Consider the following 18,410-nt stretch of genomic DNA (forward strand, 5'->3'; position numbering starts at 1 on the left):
AGGTGCAACATTGTTTTCCAAACATTGCACACACGCCCCCTGTTTCAAGGATCATATCCACCGCTATGCGATTCTGGAACGCCATCAGACTGGTAGCTGCCAGTTGTTCCTTCATGGCCACAAATCCCTGTTCAGTATAATTTCCAAGTTTTGAACATTGTAATGTAAGTAATTTATTCTATCCACATTTTTGTTTGGGGTGATTAGAAGGAAGATAGACTCCCAACCTGCTGCGATCTGATTAGCCAGCTCATACTCATCTGGTACGCCCCGGGGGATGCCAATCGCATCAATGTATGTTGGATCTCCTTCCCTCCATGCCTCTCGACGATGTCGGGAGGGTCGACCCTTCACCTCCGAATTATGAGCCGCCAATTGTATCTCCTCCACTGTGGATGGAAAAACAGACACCGGTAAGAGCAGTGAGACCAAAGTACCTAGTCCTGCCGCGTTTCGGCAGGAGTCGTATAATTTATCTACCACCCCGCCACCATAGGCCAGAACGTGGTATCAGGGGTGTAGTTTGTTTTAGAACGCCGGTACACCACGTCTCATTTATCGCCCCCAGCTTCAGACCATGCCCTGTAAGGTTTAAGCAGGTAAAATAATTAAACAGTGGAAAAATTGACTTCCTATTTACCGCGTAACAGGATAAACACTGCTTCAATATTTTTTCTTGCCAAGTAGGACACGTTTTTTCATTTGTAAAAACACTTTTCCCCAAATGAATGTTGATTGAGGGAGTTGTTAGACCCCATCGTATTTTCCCTTGTCTGGTAGGTTATCCTAATCCTTTGTAAGATGGTTTAGTCTCAATTGAAACCATATGGAGACGTCAAACCCAATATAAAAGAGTTCCCTATAGTTTTATGGTATTGCTTGCTGAGCAATAATCTTTCAATTAATATTGGTGTTTCCCGTATCTTATTAAGTCAGAAAGTTTATCTTACCCGTCCCCTCAATGTTTCAATTGAGACCACCCTTTTACCAAAGTAGCTCCACATAGTGCTTGCCTTCTTTACACTCCATTAACAGCGCCCAATTATCCCCCGTTTGGGAAATCCCTGTTTCAGAAATAAATTTCACAGGTTAATATGTCAGTCCAAGCTTTCCAATCTTGACCAATTTCTGCAACAAGGCTTTTCCCAATCTTTAATTTTTTGCTGTTAATGTACCACACATATTTCCCACCATCTCTTTTTGTATGGCAACCGGGACGTCGCCGAGTCCAAATATATATTTACAATGTGGAAATTTGATTTAGTAGGTAATGTTAATTAAATGTAAATGTGTATGTTTCTCGGTTTACCCTCCCGTAAGAAGGTGTATCCTCAATTGAAACGCCTCCGCCTTTTTCTCCAACTGGAGAAAACAACCCTACTGTGGAAAGGAATAGAATCACAATCATCATTAATCTCATTGCCCCAAAAGCAATAATTGTTTTCAACATGACTTTTTGTCTTTGTTTAGGGAGTTTTCCTCTTGAAACGTTTCAATTTAGACAACCTTCTTACTGTGGGAAAGGTGCATCCGTGTCCCCTTTCAGTAACAAGGACCCTCCCACTTTGCGTTGCTCCGATGTTTCTTCTTTTATGCTGCTTATCAGCATCCAGTCTTCAAGAATCACCGTCGCTTCGTCCGTTTCCTGTTGAGAAGCAAAATCTCCCTCTGATAGTCTAAATTTGGTGTGTGCGTTTTTTTTTTTTTTCTCTGATAGATTCGCCTCATCATCCAATTGTCATTGTGTGGTGAATAATAACAATTTGTAAGGTCTACCAAACAGGACTTCATATAAGGTCCGCCAATTGTGGATGGTAGACAACTATTATATTAACAAAATGGGAGTCATTATCACTATAAATAGCTTCTGGAATTCCATATCGTGGAATGATATCTATATGATCTAATAAAAATAAAATAAAATCTATATGTATTTTTTGAAATGGATATGTGGGTATGCATATAGATTTAAACCCTAAGCCTTGTAGTGCCGTTGTAGCAAGGCCACCTCCCCCTTGTCGAGACATAGGTCTTCCCTTGACTCAAGCCCAAATTATTTTCTTTATTGATCTTTTATTGATAGATTATGTCTCGGTGGTCTGCCAATCAAAAAACACAAAAAGACAAACTATCATTCACGCTCACACTCATAAACAGAAGAATTTAGTGTGTTCAACCAGTCTAGCATCCATAATTTCATTTTGTGGGAGTAAACTGGAGTACCCGGAGAAAATCCACAAATTCTCGAGGACGCCATGAATACCCCACATTCCGGAAGGTCTGGATCCACCCCGCATTCATTAGTAGATCCTTTAATATACACACCCCCACTCTAGCATTTTAACCGTTTGTAAAAAATTTCCTTCAAGTTTCACACAAAGTTATATCCTCTTTAATGCTATCAGTTTAGTTGTTTGTTCCCCGAATTGAGGTGGCAATAGTTTCACATTTAAAGTTTTTATTTTTTACAGCCGCCATGACCTAATGGCCCCCTATCATGTTTTTGGAAAATCCCAATTCCCTCTAATAGCATGCCAATCACCTTTTAATGCGGCCATCCAATTTTGTTTCTACTTGTTTCAGGTGATAAGATAATCTCCCCCATTTGTAAAACTAATTCATCCACGCCTATTTTATACAACATGACGCCTATGGCCTTTATTACGTCGCCTTGACTCCAAATTCTATGAACCAAGATAACACGCCGAATTTGTAAGCGAATTTCCCCCATCCCATTTTGTTCATAGACAACCCATCTACCTAAAGCGTCACTTGTTTCAAAACATGAAAGGCCCCACTAGAATTCGTGCATCCAGCGCCAAATAGAGCCTATTTACACATTTGTCTCAAACTTGTTTTAGATATGGGGTCCCCAATTTCCCAAAATTTCCCAGAATTAATGTACTACCACATCCTGTCAAAAACCCAAAACGACTAACATAACCTGTTTCTAAGCCAGATTCTGGAATTTGGAGAATTTCTCCTTTCCCTCCCTTATCTAAGCTTGTTATTGTCACTCGTTATCACTGTAACATTCAGGCGTATTAACCCCATCGTTGCTAAAGTTCTCACCAATTTGCATGCCCTTAATGCCGTAAAAGCAACGTTATTTGGTTGTATCAATTGACCAATGCTTATCCAATCCGTAATATCCTTAAAGTCATCAATATGACCTGTGACAAAGCATATTTCCTCCTGCCAGGACAACAGACAATGTTCTTTCAAGTGCACTTTGAAAAACATTCCATGTTACTCCATTCTTAGGGAAAATATGCTCATCCTAAACCAATTATTTTATTTACAATTCACCTAATTATTTGGATGAATGCCATGAATTTTATCATGCCACTATTGCATTGTAAATTTCCCATCTGATGTCGTTAATCAGCCAAATAATTCAATACCTACTATATACTTTGTAAATCACCTCATATGATGTTTACTTAAGACAAGAGTCATTTCCCATAGCCTGTTACCAAAACAAAAATCTACAACAATTAAATGAGACAAATCAACCTTTTGTTAGACAATTCCTAATTACAAACTTTAATGTTTTAAAAACCTTATCGTCACCAATATACCATAATATTGTAAATTTTGTCATCCTGGCCTTTTTTTCTTTTAAACAGCCAACCTCCTGGATTAAAGTATTTTGAATAATCAAAAAATTCTGAAATAGTATTAATATTATTTTATCCTCCAAAAGCTAGTTTCCTTTAACTAAGAGCCCTTTGAAATCCACAATTGCTCAAAAATGACTATTTTGGTCTATTTCCCAAATCCAAAGCTTTTTACCAAATCAACCTTTTACTGAACAGATTTTTCTATCCTCTTAATGCATTTCATTTTAAAACCCAAAATATCAATGCGAAAGCATTCGCATAACCTTGCATTTCTTGCAGCCCATGTATTGTTCTTATTCTGAAAAGTCCAAACAGAAAACGCAATTAGCCGTTAACTATGACCTCCACTCTTGCTGCGAAAACAGCATTGTTATCTTATGTTTACAAACCAGCTTTTTCCCTGTGCCCAAATACAACGCTTTTTAGAGAAGACAACCATTAAAACGTCAAATTAACCCCTCTTCCGATATTCAACTATATAACAATATTTTTCCAAGACCCCATATATCCAGAATATGTATGCTGCAAGCACAACAATATGGCAAAAACCCATTTTCTGCCCTCAAGTTTGCTTCAGCACCCCCAAGGCCAATTATTATTATTATAATGTCTTCACGGAAGGGATCACAAAATTTTAGTCGTTTACACGGTCCGAACGCTCCCGAAAGCCCAACACAGTTAAATCGTCTGCCCCGCGGCCCACATGTTTCACTCCCATCTAATCAGCAGCCGCTGCACCAGAAACGCTTCCCCCGCAGTTGACACATTTTTTTGCAAGTCTAGAGCATAATAAAAACACAGGTGACATTCCCTGCTAAAATTTAAATGATCATTTTGTATATATTCTTTTGTCTTTTTAAACACCATCTTCCCGTTAGCGGACGGGATCAAAAACCAAGCTGCAATAAGCCATCACATTGCTGTAAATTGACAGTACATATAGGTTATATTAACAAAGCACCACCAGCACTTGGAAATAACCATTCTAATCGTTGTTATACAAGCCCAAGCATCACAAAAAACCCAATTATTGTGATCACAAAACGTCATACCCGGATTAACCAAATCAAATACCAGTGTCCCCATTAATTTTCTAGCTCCCTTTATTTTTGTTAAACTTCCTCCGCGCCCGTCACCTATCTCGGTAAATATTTTCCCCGTCAGCCGAGGAGGCCCCGCTATTTTTTCCTTACCAAACAGTACTTTCCCGCCGCCACGGTCTTAAATATATCCCCGTTATCCGAGGGAGCCCCCACTATTTTCCCAAAATAGTATTTTTTAACTTCTCCCCGGCCTTATTTCGCCATTAGTGTATGTGGAACAAGCTGTTACACTTTTATCCACTCACATATTATTTATATATGTATATTACCTCCATTAGTGTCTGTGGAACAAGCTGTTACACTTTTATCCACTCACATATTATTTATATATGTATATTACCTCTATGCATTAGTGCATATATTATCCTGCATTTTATGCATTTTAAGCTGGCCAGCAAACCCATATTTATTTATCCATAAATATAGCTGTGTAATATTTTTAAAGCGCTTTGTCTTTCCAATTTTTTCCAATCCTTACAAGTTAGACGTATTTTTTTGGATCGTCATCCAAACCCGCCTTACAACACGTGTTTCCCATATTTTACTTTTTTGTAGTGAGTTCGTGTGCCTCACAGAGTTAACTTTATTATATCTATTTTTATTATTATCACTCCTTCGACTGTATTTCCTAGGCTTATCTTAATTTTACTGCAGAAACCACACAAACAACATACAACGTATATTCGTGCCTACCCTTTAGACACAGGACACTCCCCGGCCCCAATATTGTACCTCTAGTACAATACATTCGTGCCTACCCCTGAGACACAGGACACTTTCCAGCAAAGTGCCCCACCGTACCTGCCATTGACTAGTATAAACACAGGGTTTTATCGCCGTCACCCAGGACGCGAAACCAGCCCAACAATGGGCCTCACATACAATGTCCCTTTAACGCATTTGTAAACACCTTCACAACATGCAGACATTAATGTGGACTTACCCGAGATCCATCAGATGTCTCCCTCCAGCAGGAAAAGTCTTCAACCGCCGAGAATCCAGGCGCCCCCGTCGAAAAACTCCGGCCCACCAAGGGTTTTGAAGACGCCGTGCGCACGGTCACTTACCAGATGTCGAACAGCAGCGCCTGGGTTCTCGCTCCGGTATATTGACCTCCATGGCTCGAAGGACCAAAATGTCAGGTTCATTAATAATTACCTTCGTCCGTAATTATCAATAACTGCAGGAAGACATCTTATTCAATTATTGACATTTAATTAAATAGAAATGGATTCAACAGGTAAAAGCCTCCGGAAGGGAGAGTTACAGCAAGTGTCCCTTACAACTTCCGAACGTCTCCCCGAATAGACGTTTTCGTCCCATTCTTATGGTCACAAGTTACAGAGTTGTTGATCATTCCATCACGTATGAGTAAAAACAACATCTGGGACTACAATAACAATCAAAGTATTTTACTAATAACAAAAACAGGGACTAGACCTAACAACATTTAGATTAGAGTAATTATACAACCTCCTTGACCTAAGAATCATATAATATAATCATAATCATATAATCGTTACATACAGAAAAACCCGAAGTGTACGGTTACATAACAATAACAATATTCTTGTTATTGTCCGAATAGCCCTGTCCTCGTCACCAAGGGCCCACCAAATCTCAAGGACCGAGATTGGGTGGATTGTTTGTATAACCATCCTGGAACAGGCTGTCTAGGTTAAAGATGACTTGGTGTGACCTCAAGACTTTTGAAAAACAGAAAGAGAATGATTTAACAAAGTAATGAATTAATACAAAGAAAAGAAAGAGATTGATTTAATAAAGAAATGAATTAATATAACTATTATAATAATAAAACAGAATAAACCCAACAATAATCAATACCGTTCCCTCTTTGTAATATATAAAATTACTGTACCATTTACTCTATCATCCCAAGATGAGTGATGGTGACCCCCATAATAGGATTCAGTCAAAGGAACAAGAAAGCAGAGATGTGGTCCACAAAAAAAATGGATCCAATTTCAACATGGTCATGTGCATGTCACATTTACTGTGGACAAACTCATATTTGCTCCGATAGCTTAAGTGAAGAAGAGAGTACTTTAACACTCCTCGGAGGTGTTTTATTGAATTATTGGATTTGTCAGGCTGTTTCCTTCTCCAGGGTGCACTCATTCTTTTTATCTGTTTTAGTTTTGATAAACATGCCCGCGTCCATTTGACCTCAATGACGGATTCAGTCTTATACTGATGACCAACCCTGACAGCGAGAGAAAATAGTAAGGGGTGAGGAGGTTGGAGTAACTGGTGGGAGGATGGAAGGGGGGTGGGGGTCAGAGAGTGTTGGGTGAAGAGTTGCTGCTGTGGGGGTCTGGATGATGAACATGTGAGAAGTACTGACAGACTAATTAGGGCTTTCCTGCGTGATGCTTTATTTTTATATTTACTCCAAAGCGTCAGAAGGCCAAACTACCCTCTGACCAGGGCATCCTGAGTCATGGGCACAAACACACACCCGTCATGAAAGTTAAACTGAAACCTGAGAGCGACACAATTTGACGCAATAGTAGAAAAGTGGCAAATTTGGGTGCCATCTACTGGCATCATCAGTATACTGTGCTTTGCAAGTACTATTTTATACTATTTTTTTCTTAAATGACACACAGAGAGAATGAAAGAATGGATTATATGATTCATCATTTCTAAAAAATAAATAAATAAGGTGAAAGAAAGGTAAATAAAAAAAAAACAATCATACTTTTCACAGTAGACATGATGATTTAAATTAAGATAAAGGAGTTTATATCTTAAGTAGGAATTGATTTCCACTTTACTTCTATTCTGTTTCATTAAATCAGTCAGTACTTTCTTAATTCTCTTCCAATACACCTCAGGTCATTAACTGTTATCATAGTCATCTTTTTTGGCCCTCAATAGTAAGAGTACACGCCAAAAAATAAAGATAAAGCAGTATCATTTCTGTCCGTGATGTGTCCGTATTACAACTCAAGCTGCTGTAAAGGAGGGAACATGAGTAAAGGATATCTAATGATGTTATTTTGATGTAACAGTGAGAAGTCAAATTCGAGTAAAGAGGTCTGAGTTGATGGATGAGAGGTCAATGTTTATTTTATTTGATTTTTTCAACCCATGTCTGCTTACATTAACCATGTGCTTATTTATGTAGCAATTTCAATTTAACCCAGACCACAGAGCTTTCCTAACCCTTGCAAAGTACTTATTCTAACCTAAACTATAATATTCCCTCAAACTAAACAGTGGTATTCGTAACCGAGCCCAATCAGGCTACTGAATACAATACAGTGTAGCTTGTCATTCTGATATCCCATTTTTTGTGAAATAAAATCAAAATGAAAGCTCCAAAATCATCAAAAACAAAGTATGTATTGTTATTGATTAAACAAAAAACTTTTGTCTAATACAAAAAGAGCTGAATCTGCATGTTTATACCGAAGCAACAAATATAAAGGCGAGCATCTTCTATTGAACCGTGCTGTCAAAATATCATATATACTGTACATAGCTTAAAAAAACATATAGAAACATCTGCAATTTTATTTATGCATTTTAATGTGACCTTACTGCAATGAATTATTCAAAGGGCAGTAAATATTGTCCTTAGAGTCCATGTGATAAGCCTTTTTTTGAGACAGCACATTACTCATAAACACACAATGGCATTAAATTCATAACTGGGGAAATATTACATGCATCTCTTGAGCTTTCCTTTATTTGTGGCTTGCGAAGAAGTTTCTCAAGCGTTTAAATTATACACGGCTTCATTAAAACAAGAGTCTTCCTTCAGCGTTCCTGGAGATGTGTATCATGAATGGTCATTAAAATTCATTTAACTGCGCAAGACCAATTCCCCAGAGAGGTAAATGCAAATACAGTCATTTTAGTCAGAACTGGAATACCTAGGGAATTGGGGTCCACAATTGTTGTCTTGTTCTTAACAAAGTTGCCACTCCAAAAAGTACCCCAACAGTGATGGTATCGCATATCAATTTACATTTTAAACACATGATGCATTCATTTGAACGACTATTTATTGCAGGAATGTTGGAGGTATATACAAACAAATGTTGAATTATGAAAATGATGAGGGAAAACCTTTTGACAAAATCTTGACCAATAACTTATAATTGTGTTTAAATTGAATAAAAAGGTAGCAATCGTATAAGTAGAGCCACTCAAGTTATCGACATTGTGCCATTATGTCGCTGGGAAATGGTATAAGTCTGAGTAAAAAAGGCCCAGCGGGCTTTAGATTATGCTAAAAAAAAAAAAAAACATGTTTCATCTGACATCTATACTTAAACATAATGTAAAAATATCAGATTTTTCAGTCAACACATTGGTATTATTCAATGGTATTTTTAAAAGAATCAGAACTTGGTGTAAATAAACTAGAGATGACCTTTGTGACCTTCCCATATAGTCTGATGTCTGTCTGTTATTGGACATTTTGTAGCAGAGTTTTTAAAGCTATATTATGGGATACCACTTGGTTGCAATGCCTTCCAAAGTTTATTTCTATAAAACAAACAATGTCCTTCTCTCCTAATGTGAGCAAAATCTTGGACACAATAAAATTCAAAGCAGAATATTGTGTCACCTCCTCCAGCTGAGATTTAACTCGATCCATGCTTAGTTGCGGTCCGTCGTGCACATTTGAACCCATATTTATTTATCACATGGAACATTCATTTTGGCCTTGAATGAGTTCCGCTCGGGTCTTGGATCAGATCACATGTCGGCCGTCCCAAGAGCTGGGAAAGGACTCACCACGTTGCCAGGAATACTGAATTCCTTGGAGGAAAATAATAGATTTGTAGCAGTGATATATCTTAGATGATAAGACAGCAGCATGTTTTCACTTAAGCTCAAAAAGAAAGAAAAAAAAACAATCAGTAAAGTCCGATAAACAGCCGGCATGCAAGTAGCAAGCTAGGCAAGATAATCACTCCTTTATTGGTAATAAGAAACTTTGTAAATGATCACACTTTACAGAAATGAAATTAACTGTACTAACAAAATATAAACAATTTGCCTCAACATTAATGGATGTTAACCAAACTAACAAAGTCTTGTCACATAATATGTTACAATTAAGAATTTATTTTCAATTTTTAGCAGGAAATCTGATTAAGGAATTAGAATCTATCCCCTTTGTAAGTCTAATTCGTGTATTATTTGCCAAGATGAGGCATATAACAACCATCTACTGACAATCTCAGGTCGTGACAGAATACGTGTGCATCCAAGCTAAGTGAAAGTCATTTAACAGCAATTTTCACCCAGTCATAAATATATTCACTTAGCAAAAGGCAATGAGACAAAATCAAATAAGGTGATGCATAATGACCATCATTACTGGTATGATTATCACAACCTCACCGTAAAAGTGGATTACATCTATGCAGTTAGATGTGAAAGTACTTCTCATTTGAATATGATGTAGGAGTTAATCATTTTTGTCTCATGTGACATCATCTTCCTATAATTACTGCTTAATTACCGGCTTTTGAACTTCAGTTAATAACAGTTTCTATGGATATAATTGGAATTAGGATGGAGTTGTGCAGTTCTCCCATTGTATCTCTCCTTTATGATTACAGAAATTCCAAAATTGGTTCAACTTTATAGTTTTTCTTTCTTTTTTCTTTTTTAAATAACTAGCTAAAGTGCAAGTGAGGCAATACTGATTGTTGTGTCTCTTCATTGGTTTATTTTACAGCAGCACTTTCTTTTAAGACTCACAATTCGGCATGAAAACAACTATTAAAACTACTAAAACCACTATTGATGTTCATTCATTGTGTTTTCTCTTATGATATCTTAGACATTGAACTAGAATATGATGATTATTATGCAACCATAACTTTCCAAAATACTATAATGTCAAAGTGATCAAACTGCATTCATTGACAGCATACACAACTCATCTCAAGATTGCATTTGCAAAAAAAAGGCCCAGCAAAAAGGCTAAATGACAATCTTGAAAAACCTGATAGTCAGCTCATTCAAATCTCAAGGCAGAGCTGTCCTGTCCACATCCACCAGAGCCAACTTAAACTACAATCATTCAAAGTTAAGTAAGACACCAAAAAATGTCCTCTTCTGTGATTTGATTGACAGCCCTTTTGTCTTGCCGGATGAGTCACCTCTGTCCCAGTGAGTTCATCTCGTCTTTCTAAAAACAATGAAGAGCATCTCAGAAAAAAATCCATTTCCAGAGCATATCCGAATACATATGGTGTGTTTTATCCAGCTCAGTGGTCAGGTTCTCTCCTGGAGCTTCATGTTTTGATTCATATATTAAATTTTCCTTGCAGGGTGGCTGATTTAATGTCATTCTGATGTCACACAGAAATGCTATCTTTTGAAAATGTACTCCACATATCTTCACAGTCATCTTGGTATTCATGCTGATGCTTTTCTTGCTTCGCCATATACACTCACTAACCCTAACCCATATACCCATATACACTTACTAGTCTCAACTGCCGAATTACATTTGATATCTCTCGTAAGATTGCGACACATTAAGAATTAATAGCACACAATCTGCCTCACAGATTTGATGAGATGCCTAAATCACGCCAATCTGTTTATACGCAATAGATCCAAGGCCCAGTTTCTGATATTTGCAGTAATTGTCATATTTGTCAACCTCAGAAGTGAGTCGGAACAGCGAGACTGAGCTGATTCAATGATCCCATTGGACTGAGTTTTAAAGCTGAGCAGCAGCGGTGGAGTGATAACAGTAACGATCCATATCCGGCTCCAAATGAGTTGCAGCTAATGGAGACAGCAAAGCATTAACGCCATCAGTGAGCGTGCATCAAGTTGGCGATATCATCTTGTCACCTCAAGATTTATAACCATAACTAACCATTACTAATCTGCTCATGAATATTCATTATTTCCTTAATTTACTCCTGTGCACAACAAGAAATTGTATTCTTCCTTATGAGCCACATTTGTATTCTCTTCACTTAATAGTCAAGTGTTGAGGTTATTCCATTTGATGCCATAGTAACCCATTTATAGGTGACAGGTATGGCATATTGGAAGGTTAATTAAACAGTCAGTATATAAAGTAGGGCTTTATGGTACAAAGAAGTAATCAAAACAAATGTCTCAACATGAGTAAGCCAAATGTCACATGTCATGGGTAACACAGTAAGGTTCACAATTGACATGACTTGCTGGTCCAAACGTAATCAAATGTGTGATTGATGTTTGGTAATCAACAGCAATTAAAAGGTTATATGTAAGTTGGAATTTCAAATTTGGTTCATCTGGTTAGTGCTGCTCTACTCTTTTATTATTTTAGGGTGATTTATTTATTTTTTAGTAATGTTATTGTCAAGTATTACAGTATTCCTCCAATGATTTTTACATGTAATTTCAGACATTACTTTAATCCAAAAACACAACTTTTAACTACTTCATTTTAAAATAAAAACAATTTACCAGGTAGGTTATTTCTTCATTAATATATTCAGAGAGCTCTCTCAGCCTTCCCTTTCATATCAGTTACCATTATTCTCTCCTAATTTCTCCGCCGGCATTATGAGCCTAATTATGGCTGTCATTTAAGACAGGCATTTAACATAATTGATACCTATGTCATTAGCATAAAGGGTAATATGTTTGATTATGCATGAACGTGGGGAGGTAATGGGTTGTGTGTCAGGTTAAAAATAGTCAATGCAGAAACTATGCAAGGTGCTAAACAACAATTCCTTATGAAACAAGCCAACTCACTAACAAGGTAACATTCTAAAAAAATGTTGCTTTGTATAAGTCTATGTTTTGTGGTGCAATTAAATTATTTTTTCTATATGTAAACTGGGCTCATTCATGTACTGGTACTGCATTTCTATTTCAGATGTAGTAGTGTTTTTACACCAGAAGATGGCAGGCGTTCTTTTCTACTTTGCAAAGATATTCAAGAATTCCCTGAATTATCACCAATATTCGTGGCAGTGCCATACAAAAAATATGTAATTTCAAAAGGCATCTATATTGTTTTTTATTAAAATAATTGTTTATATCTATTTGTGAAGATTGTTTTTTCAACACCCAACTATCATGAATACTGTGTAATTATTGAATGTAAGTGGCATAATATGATAATATTTTAAATTATATTTAAAATATTGTTTTACTGCTAGGTTTACAAGATCTTTTACATCTTGTAGTAGTTCCATATAGCCGTTAGATGGCAGAAAAGGATCAAGCACTATGTTTCAAAGAAAATGTCCAGCACCCTTATGTCATTCTTCTTTTCACAATTTCTCAGCTAAAACTTTGTATGACAATTCAGAACCAACAATAAACAACATTGTTGTTACTTTGTTATGTTGTTATGTAAAGAAAACCAATATAAAAACGTTATTCATTTGACTAATCAATAGAAAAAAAGCCATTTATGATGCTTTTTTATTCTCAGTTAGGTCTAACAATGCAAACCACAGGGATAGGCATCTTACTCCAAAATGAATATTTAGTTTGAAAGGTTCAAAGAGGACAGACATTGATTTCAAATGTAATATTATGGATATACATGTTTCTTTTATAAACATGATAAAGTCAATTTGACTTCCAAAACAGTCCTAAAAGTAAAGGAACCCTATCAAACCAATTAATGGAGACACACAAGCACAGAGCCAATCACAAAGTGTCTACTTGTAGTCACTATGTAAAAGATGAGGCTCAAACTGGATTTCTTTGGAGCACAGATGATGTGCGTGCGTCCATATGGTAGACCTCTTTGCTGCCTTTGTATTCTGACTGATGGGCTTCCCAACTTTAAAGGCTTCCTTCTGCACTTTAAGTCCTCCACTGCCTTCTGTTCATCTGCTAGTTGACTGACAAGTCAGCTCCACGTTGCTCTGGCAAAGTGTGCCTTTAGTTTGGTATACGTCGACCCCCGTGGCCCTGATGAACCCACACAGCCCATCCCCTCCTGCAGCCAGCACTTACAGCTCCAGACTTTGTATTTGGGGTGAAAGGGAGTGTCTCAAATGTCCAATGCAGCCACAGCAGCTGCTGCTGGACCTCTTTTCTTTAGGACAAAGGAGGAGAGAGCTCCAGGGTCCCCATGCATCTTTGTTTAGGGGCCCCTCCCCTCATTTTTCTGCTTTTTGCATCCATTGAAGAGGCTGCAGAAGTGTTGGCTGTAGCTTTTGTTTGAGTTTTGTTTTGGCGAGTGGAGCTCGGGGTGGGGGGTTGCAAAACAAGCACATTCAGCCAGCTGATCTTTTTCCGCACTGCACGCAAACACAGAAACATGACACAAACTCGGTGTGAGTGGGATTAGGGATGAATACCTAATGCAAATATGAAGGTCTAAATTATTTTACACCACCAAAACGGAAGAAACCTAAGAAGCATGCATTCATTAACATTGTAAAGGCCTGTTATTGTATTTAAGGCAAAACGTACTAGAATTTCCTTAAAGGGAAATAATCAGGGCAGCATACATTCATTCATTCATCTTCCATAGGGTGTATGAATTAATTAAAGTTAGAAGCATTGATATTAACTCTTAATATTAGAATTGAGGAAAAGAGATGTCTGGAGTTTATATATGAATACATTTGCTCACAGATATGATAAGAGAATATGAAGTAGGACTAGACTTCCCATTAAATGCAATTTCAAAAGTGCATCACCTGGCCTATCAAGACTTTAGACGTTAGCTACAAGACTAAAGTGATATTTCACTGATTAATTAATCATAATGTTAAAAAAGGCCATGTTTACTACGTTTCCAACAAAAAATATCAACAAAGTCTACCTGTGATCAATGACTTGCTGTTTTTAGTGTCCAATTTCCTTCCATCACTACTACTGCAAGGGCCCCAACCCTCCAGCAATAACTGGAGGGGCTTCCAATCTTTTAGCAACAGCTGTGTGAGTGTGTTTTCATGCTAATGATGTAGAATATTATTAGCATAGGTACTAGACAGCCTCTCCTATAATGCCATTTTTGCAAATCTTACTCAAATGCATCCAGTAATATATATATACTGTCCAAATATTTATTCGGTATAATGTTTACTGCAACTAATATACTAAAATTCAAACATCAACTGACTTTGGCTGCATGTTTCCACAGGCAGCCGTTGGAATTTGTACTTTAAATGTACTTTCTTTAATCTTCAATTTAGTAATTAATTTATGAATGAGATGTCTTAGTTGTTCTTAAAAGCACACAACATCATGCCATCTGCTGTGGCGCTCAGCCGATTTTGGGGGAAGGGGGGCTTTTACGTTGAACAGACACTTGATAGGCAGCGTATGTTTGCAGCAACAGACTTTTTTTTATGGCTCAGGTTGAAAATGAGGGCAGACAAGGTTTTCTGGGGAAGTCAGTTATGATGTACATACCAATACCACTACTTTTTGGAAAGGATAGTTTCATTTCTTGGAGAATCTGCTCTGTTTTGATTTGAAGTGCCATGAGTTTATTTTAAATGTACTCCAACTTCTATGAATTGCACTGACTTTCATCATGACCACCCTTCACCTACTCTTTCTTCTGGTCGTTAAAGTGAAAAGCAGATGGAGCGAGTGCTGGGTGTGTTGCCGAGGAGATTTAAAGTGCTGATTGCGTTTCAGCTGGTCCTGCTTTGTGTGTGACAGTGGGGCGTGGAGGCCACAGCAGCTGTTGACTCTGCAATGGTGACACAATACTTGCGGGTCACTTTGGCTTAGGAGTCTGAATTCAAAGTCACTGAAGACAGATAAAATTGTTGGAATCACGAATATTTTTTAGATGCTGGAATATTGAATAAAGAAAGGAAAAGGAAGATGGTGGATTCAAAGATTTTATTTTTGTCTTCAAAACATGGTTCCACATGCAAAATAATTCAACATGGTAGACATCTTTTGGTTGTGACATCTTTGTTTTCTTTTAAAATATGTTTAAAACGTTCTCCTGAACTATTTAAGTCATTATAAACTATATAATGCAAGTTAAGTTACTAATGTCAAGAATTTCTTTAGGACAATTCACCCACACTCTAAATTGACATCTTTAGTGAACAGGAATCTGCTTTTTATATATTTTTTCAGTATTTATCTGATATTTTGTCATATCTTTTGATTTCCAAAGTGAAACCTTTAGAAAATTAAGACAATTCTGGAAAGTGGGAAACATTTTGGCTAACGGCAACTGTTGTTGTGTTGCTCGGCCAATTAAGAGGCCATCATTAAAAAGTCTCTTTTTAAGAAGTCCTCTTCCTCAGCACCGCTTCTTCTCCTACTGCGCATGCTTCAATATAGCGACGTGCGTTGCTTGGGATCGCAACTCGCGCACGTCGCTATTCCTTCCTCTCCAAACCTCATCCGCACAAAGAATGAGGGTCGATGTGTCGCTCTCGAGGCATACCTGACTCCCATTCACATAAAGAATGAGAGTCATCTTGGCATGGACGGGACAAGAGACGACGATGCCACGGGGGCCCCGAGGGCCGGCGCCGTGCTGCCTGGATTGGGAATCCTCCTCAGGAGTATCCAGGGATGAGCAGAGACAGCTTCATCCTCTCCATCGGGATGAGCATTAGATGAAAAGCTTCACAAAAAGGAGCTTAATTTTGCATCAGCGTCCAGGGAGGCTGATCTCGGGGACCCAGTCGTTCAGACGACGGCTCTCTTCACAGAACAAGTGCAGTTTCTCCAAGGAGGGGTCCTCCCAAGTGCTTTCGGTTGGGCTCTGTTCATTGGAAAGAGAGAGTGGAATTAGGACACAAGTTCAGTACACCAGTAGAATGCCAAGCAAAGTGAGCATTTGGTATGAACGTACCGTGATGAGGACACAGTGAACATCTTCGAGCTGCTTTGACCCGTCAGTGACGATCTCAGCCAGACGCTGCTTGTCACTCACTCTCACAATGCTAATATCATTGTCGAAGCAGAAGGACTGGATGAGGGTGAAGTGGATCTGCAGAGCGATGTCGCCCTCAAAATCCTCATCCACGGCAAGCACGCAAAAGGACACGCTGTCTGGATCTCTAAAAGCAAAACAAAAACAAAATATGGTTAGCTGTGTCAACTTTTTTGGTGTCATGATAAAGAAATTCAACATACCACAATGTGCTATGTTATACTGAAGTGTATTCCAACTTACTCAGTCATTATTTTGGCACTCTCATAGACTCCAACAGTGAGTCGATTCTCGCTCTGAGCACCGAGCAGAGCTTCCTTGAGGGATTTTCCAATAGATTGCATGGTGAAGTTGTATGAGTTTGCAGCTAGATCATTTGATAGTAAGCTATATGGACTCCCTTTAAACTCCAGGCCCGCTTTTATACTAATGTCTTGGCACACGCTCACTCTGTGATTGGCTCTTTCATGCACAATGGTGACAACAGGCCTGCTGTCCTCAGCCAACCCTTGGGGACGCGTGCCTTTAGAAGTCTTCTAAAGTCAGCGAAGCAGCTTTTCAATGAAAGGATCAATTGGAAGGAATTTCTGACCTTTTGATGATTTTGGAATAATGAAACCACACATGCAGAACACACCGGTCAAAGTCCGGACAAAAGCCAACATGTTCAGCTTTTTGGATGTTTGAATGTGTTTGTGGACACTTTAGAATGACTTTTCTTTTGTTATTATTGCACTAAAAACTAAGAAAAATAATGTAATTGAAACAATCCTGTCCTGCGGAAATGTATGTAACAAAAGATGTAATTAGGAAAATATATAAGTGAATTAAAATGAACTGTAAACTTGATGATGAAGGCATAAGTTGAGAGTAGGTCATACTTATCAATTTGGCCCTAACGATTAACGGCAAATAAATTCCATCCTCACAAAATTAGACTATTAATCTGTCGATTTTTGACATTGTAATCCATATATTTGCACATTGCCAATGACCATGTTTCAATCCTATAGATAAAAATACACCCAATCCATTTTGGCTGGGGGTAGTGGGCATTAACTGTGTTATCATTAATAGTTTAATCACAAGAATTAGGTTGATTGCAAAAGCAGTTAACAGATTATACTATAACATTTGTGAAATAATCACACATAACCCTCAGTTATGACTCCAAATAGATTTCCTCAATTAATCACATTATCATTTTTCTATTTGATCACCGATTAAGCTTTCAGAAGAATAACATCACAGTTTTTAATGTAAAGAATTAATGATTTACAGTATGATGATCCCTTAAAACAATTGCACCATTGATGCATTGCATCGTAAACCATGTCGAGTGAGAGTTTTACAACTTCTGATGACATGCTTTCATTTGTAAGTTAAATGCAGTGGCACGCGCCACTAGTTTTGCATAAGCATAAAAAAAGCAACCTCACACGAGGCGCGTGGCATCTGGAGATACTTTCGAGCCTTATCTCCTCGTCTGCATCCATCCCTATGGCGACCGAGGGGCGCCATCTGTCCCCCTAGGGAAGGTGAGGGGAGGGTGCACAAAGGCCAGCACCTGCTGCGCGCGTGGGCTGCCCACGAAGAGGATCTTTTACATTCATTTATAATTAGATCAATCAGAAATGATTAGACAAAACAAAAAATACACTTAATATTAGATAATATGCCAGAATCATACTGTTCAGAAACTTGAAATGAGATTAAAAACAAGATATTTATCGAAAAACTACAAATAAGAGTTAAAATATGCTTGATATAGAAGGTTTTTATAGCCTTATGTTA

At 37.8% G+C, this 18,410-nt stretch overlaps 1 protein-coding gene across 1 annotated transcript; it reads right to left on the bottom strand.

Annotated features, from left to right (window-relative positions):
* Window positions 1–16,331: 16,331 nt before the first annotated feature.
* LOC144210554 (growth arrest and DNA damage-inducible protein GADD45 gamma-like) lies at window positions 16,332–16,960 on the bottom strand. The gene is made up of 3 exons (XM_077737271.1): window positions 16,860–16,960; window positions 16,536–16,743; window positions 16,332–16,445 (listed from the first exon to the last, which is right to left on the bottom strand). The coding sequence occupies exons 1-3, from the start codon at window positions 16,958–16,960 to the stop codon at window positions 16,332–16,334; spliced, it is 423 nt and encodes a 140-aa protein (XP_077593397.1).
* Between the last annotated feature and the right edge of the window lie 1,450 nt (window positions 16,961–18,410).

This window comes from Stigmatopora nigra, chromosome 17 (genome assembly GCF_051989575.1).
Source record: "Stigmatopora nigra isolate UIUO_SnigA chromosome 17, RoL_Snig_1.1, whole genome shotgun sequence".
Taxonomy (NCBI): domain Eukaryota; kingdom Metazoa; phylum Chordata; class Actinopteri; order Syngnathiformes; family Syngnathidae; genus Stigmatopora; species Stigmatopora nigra.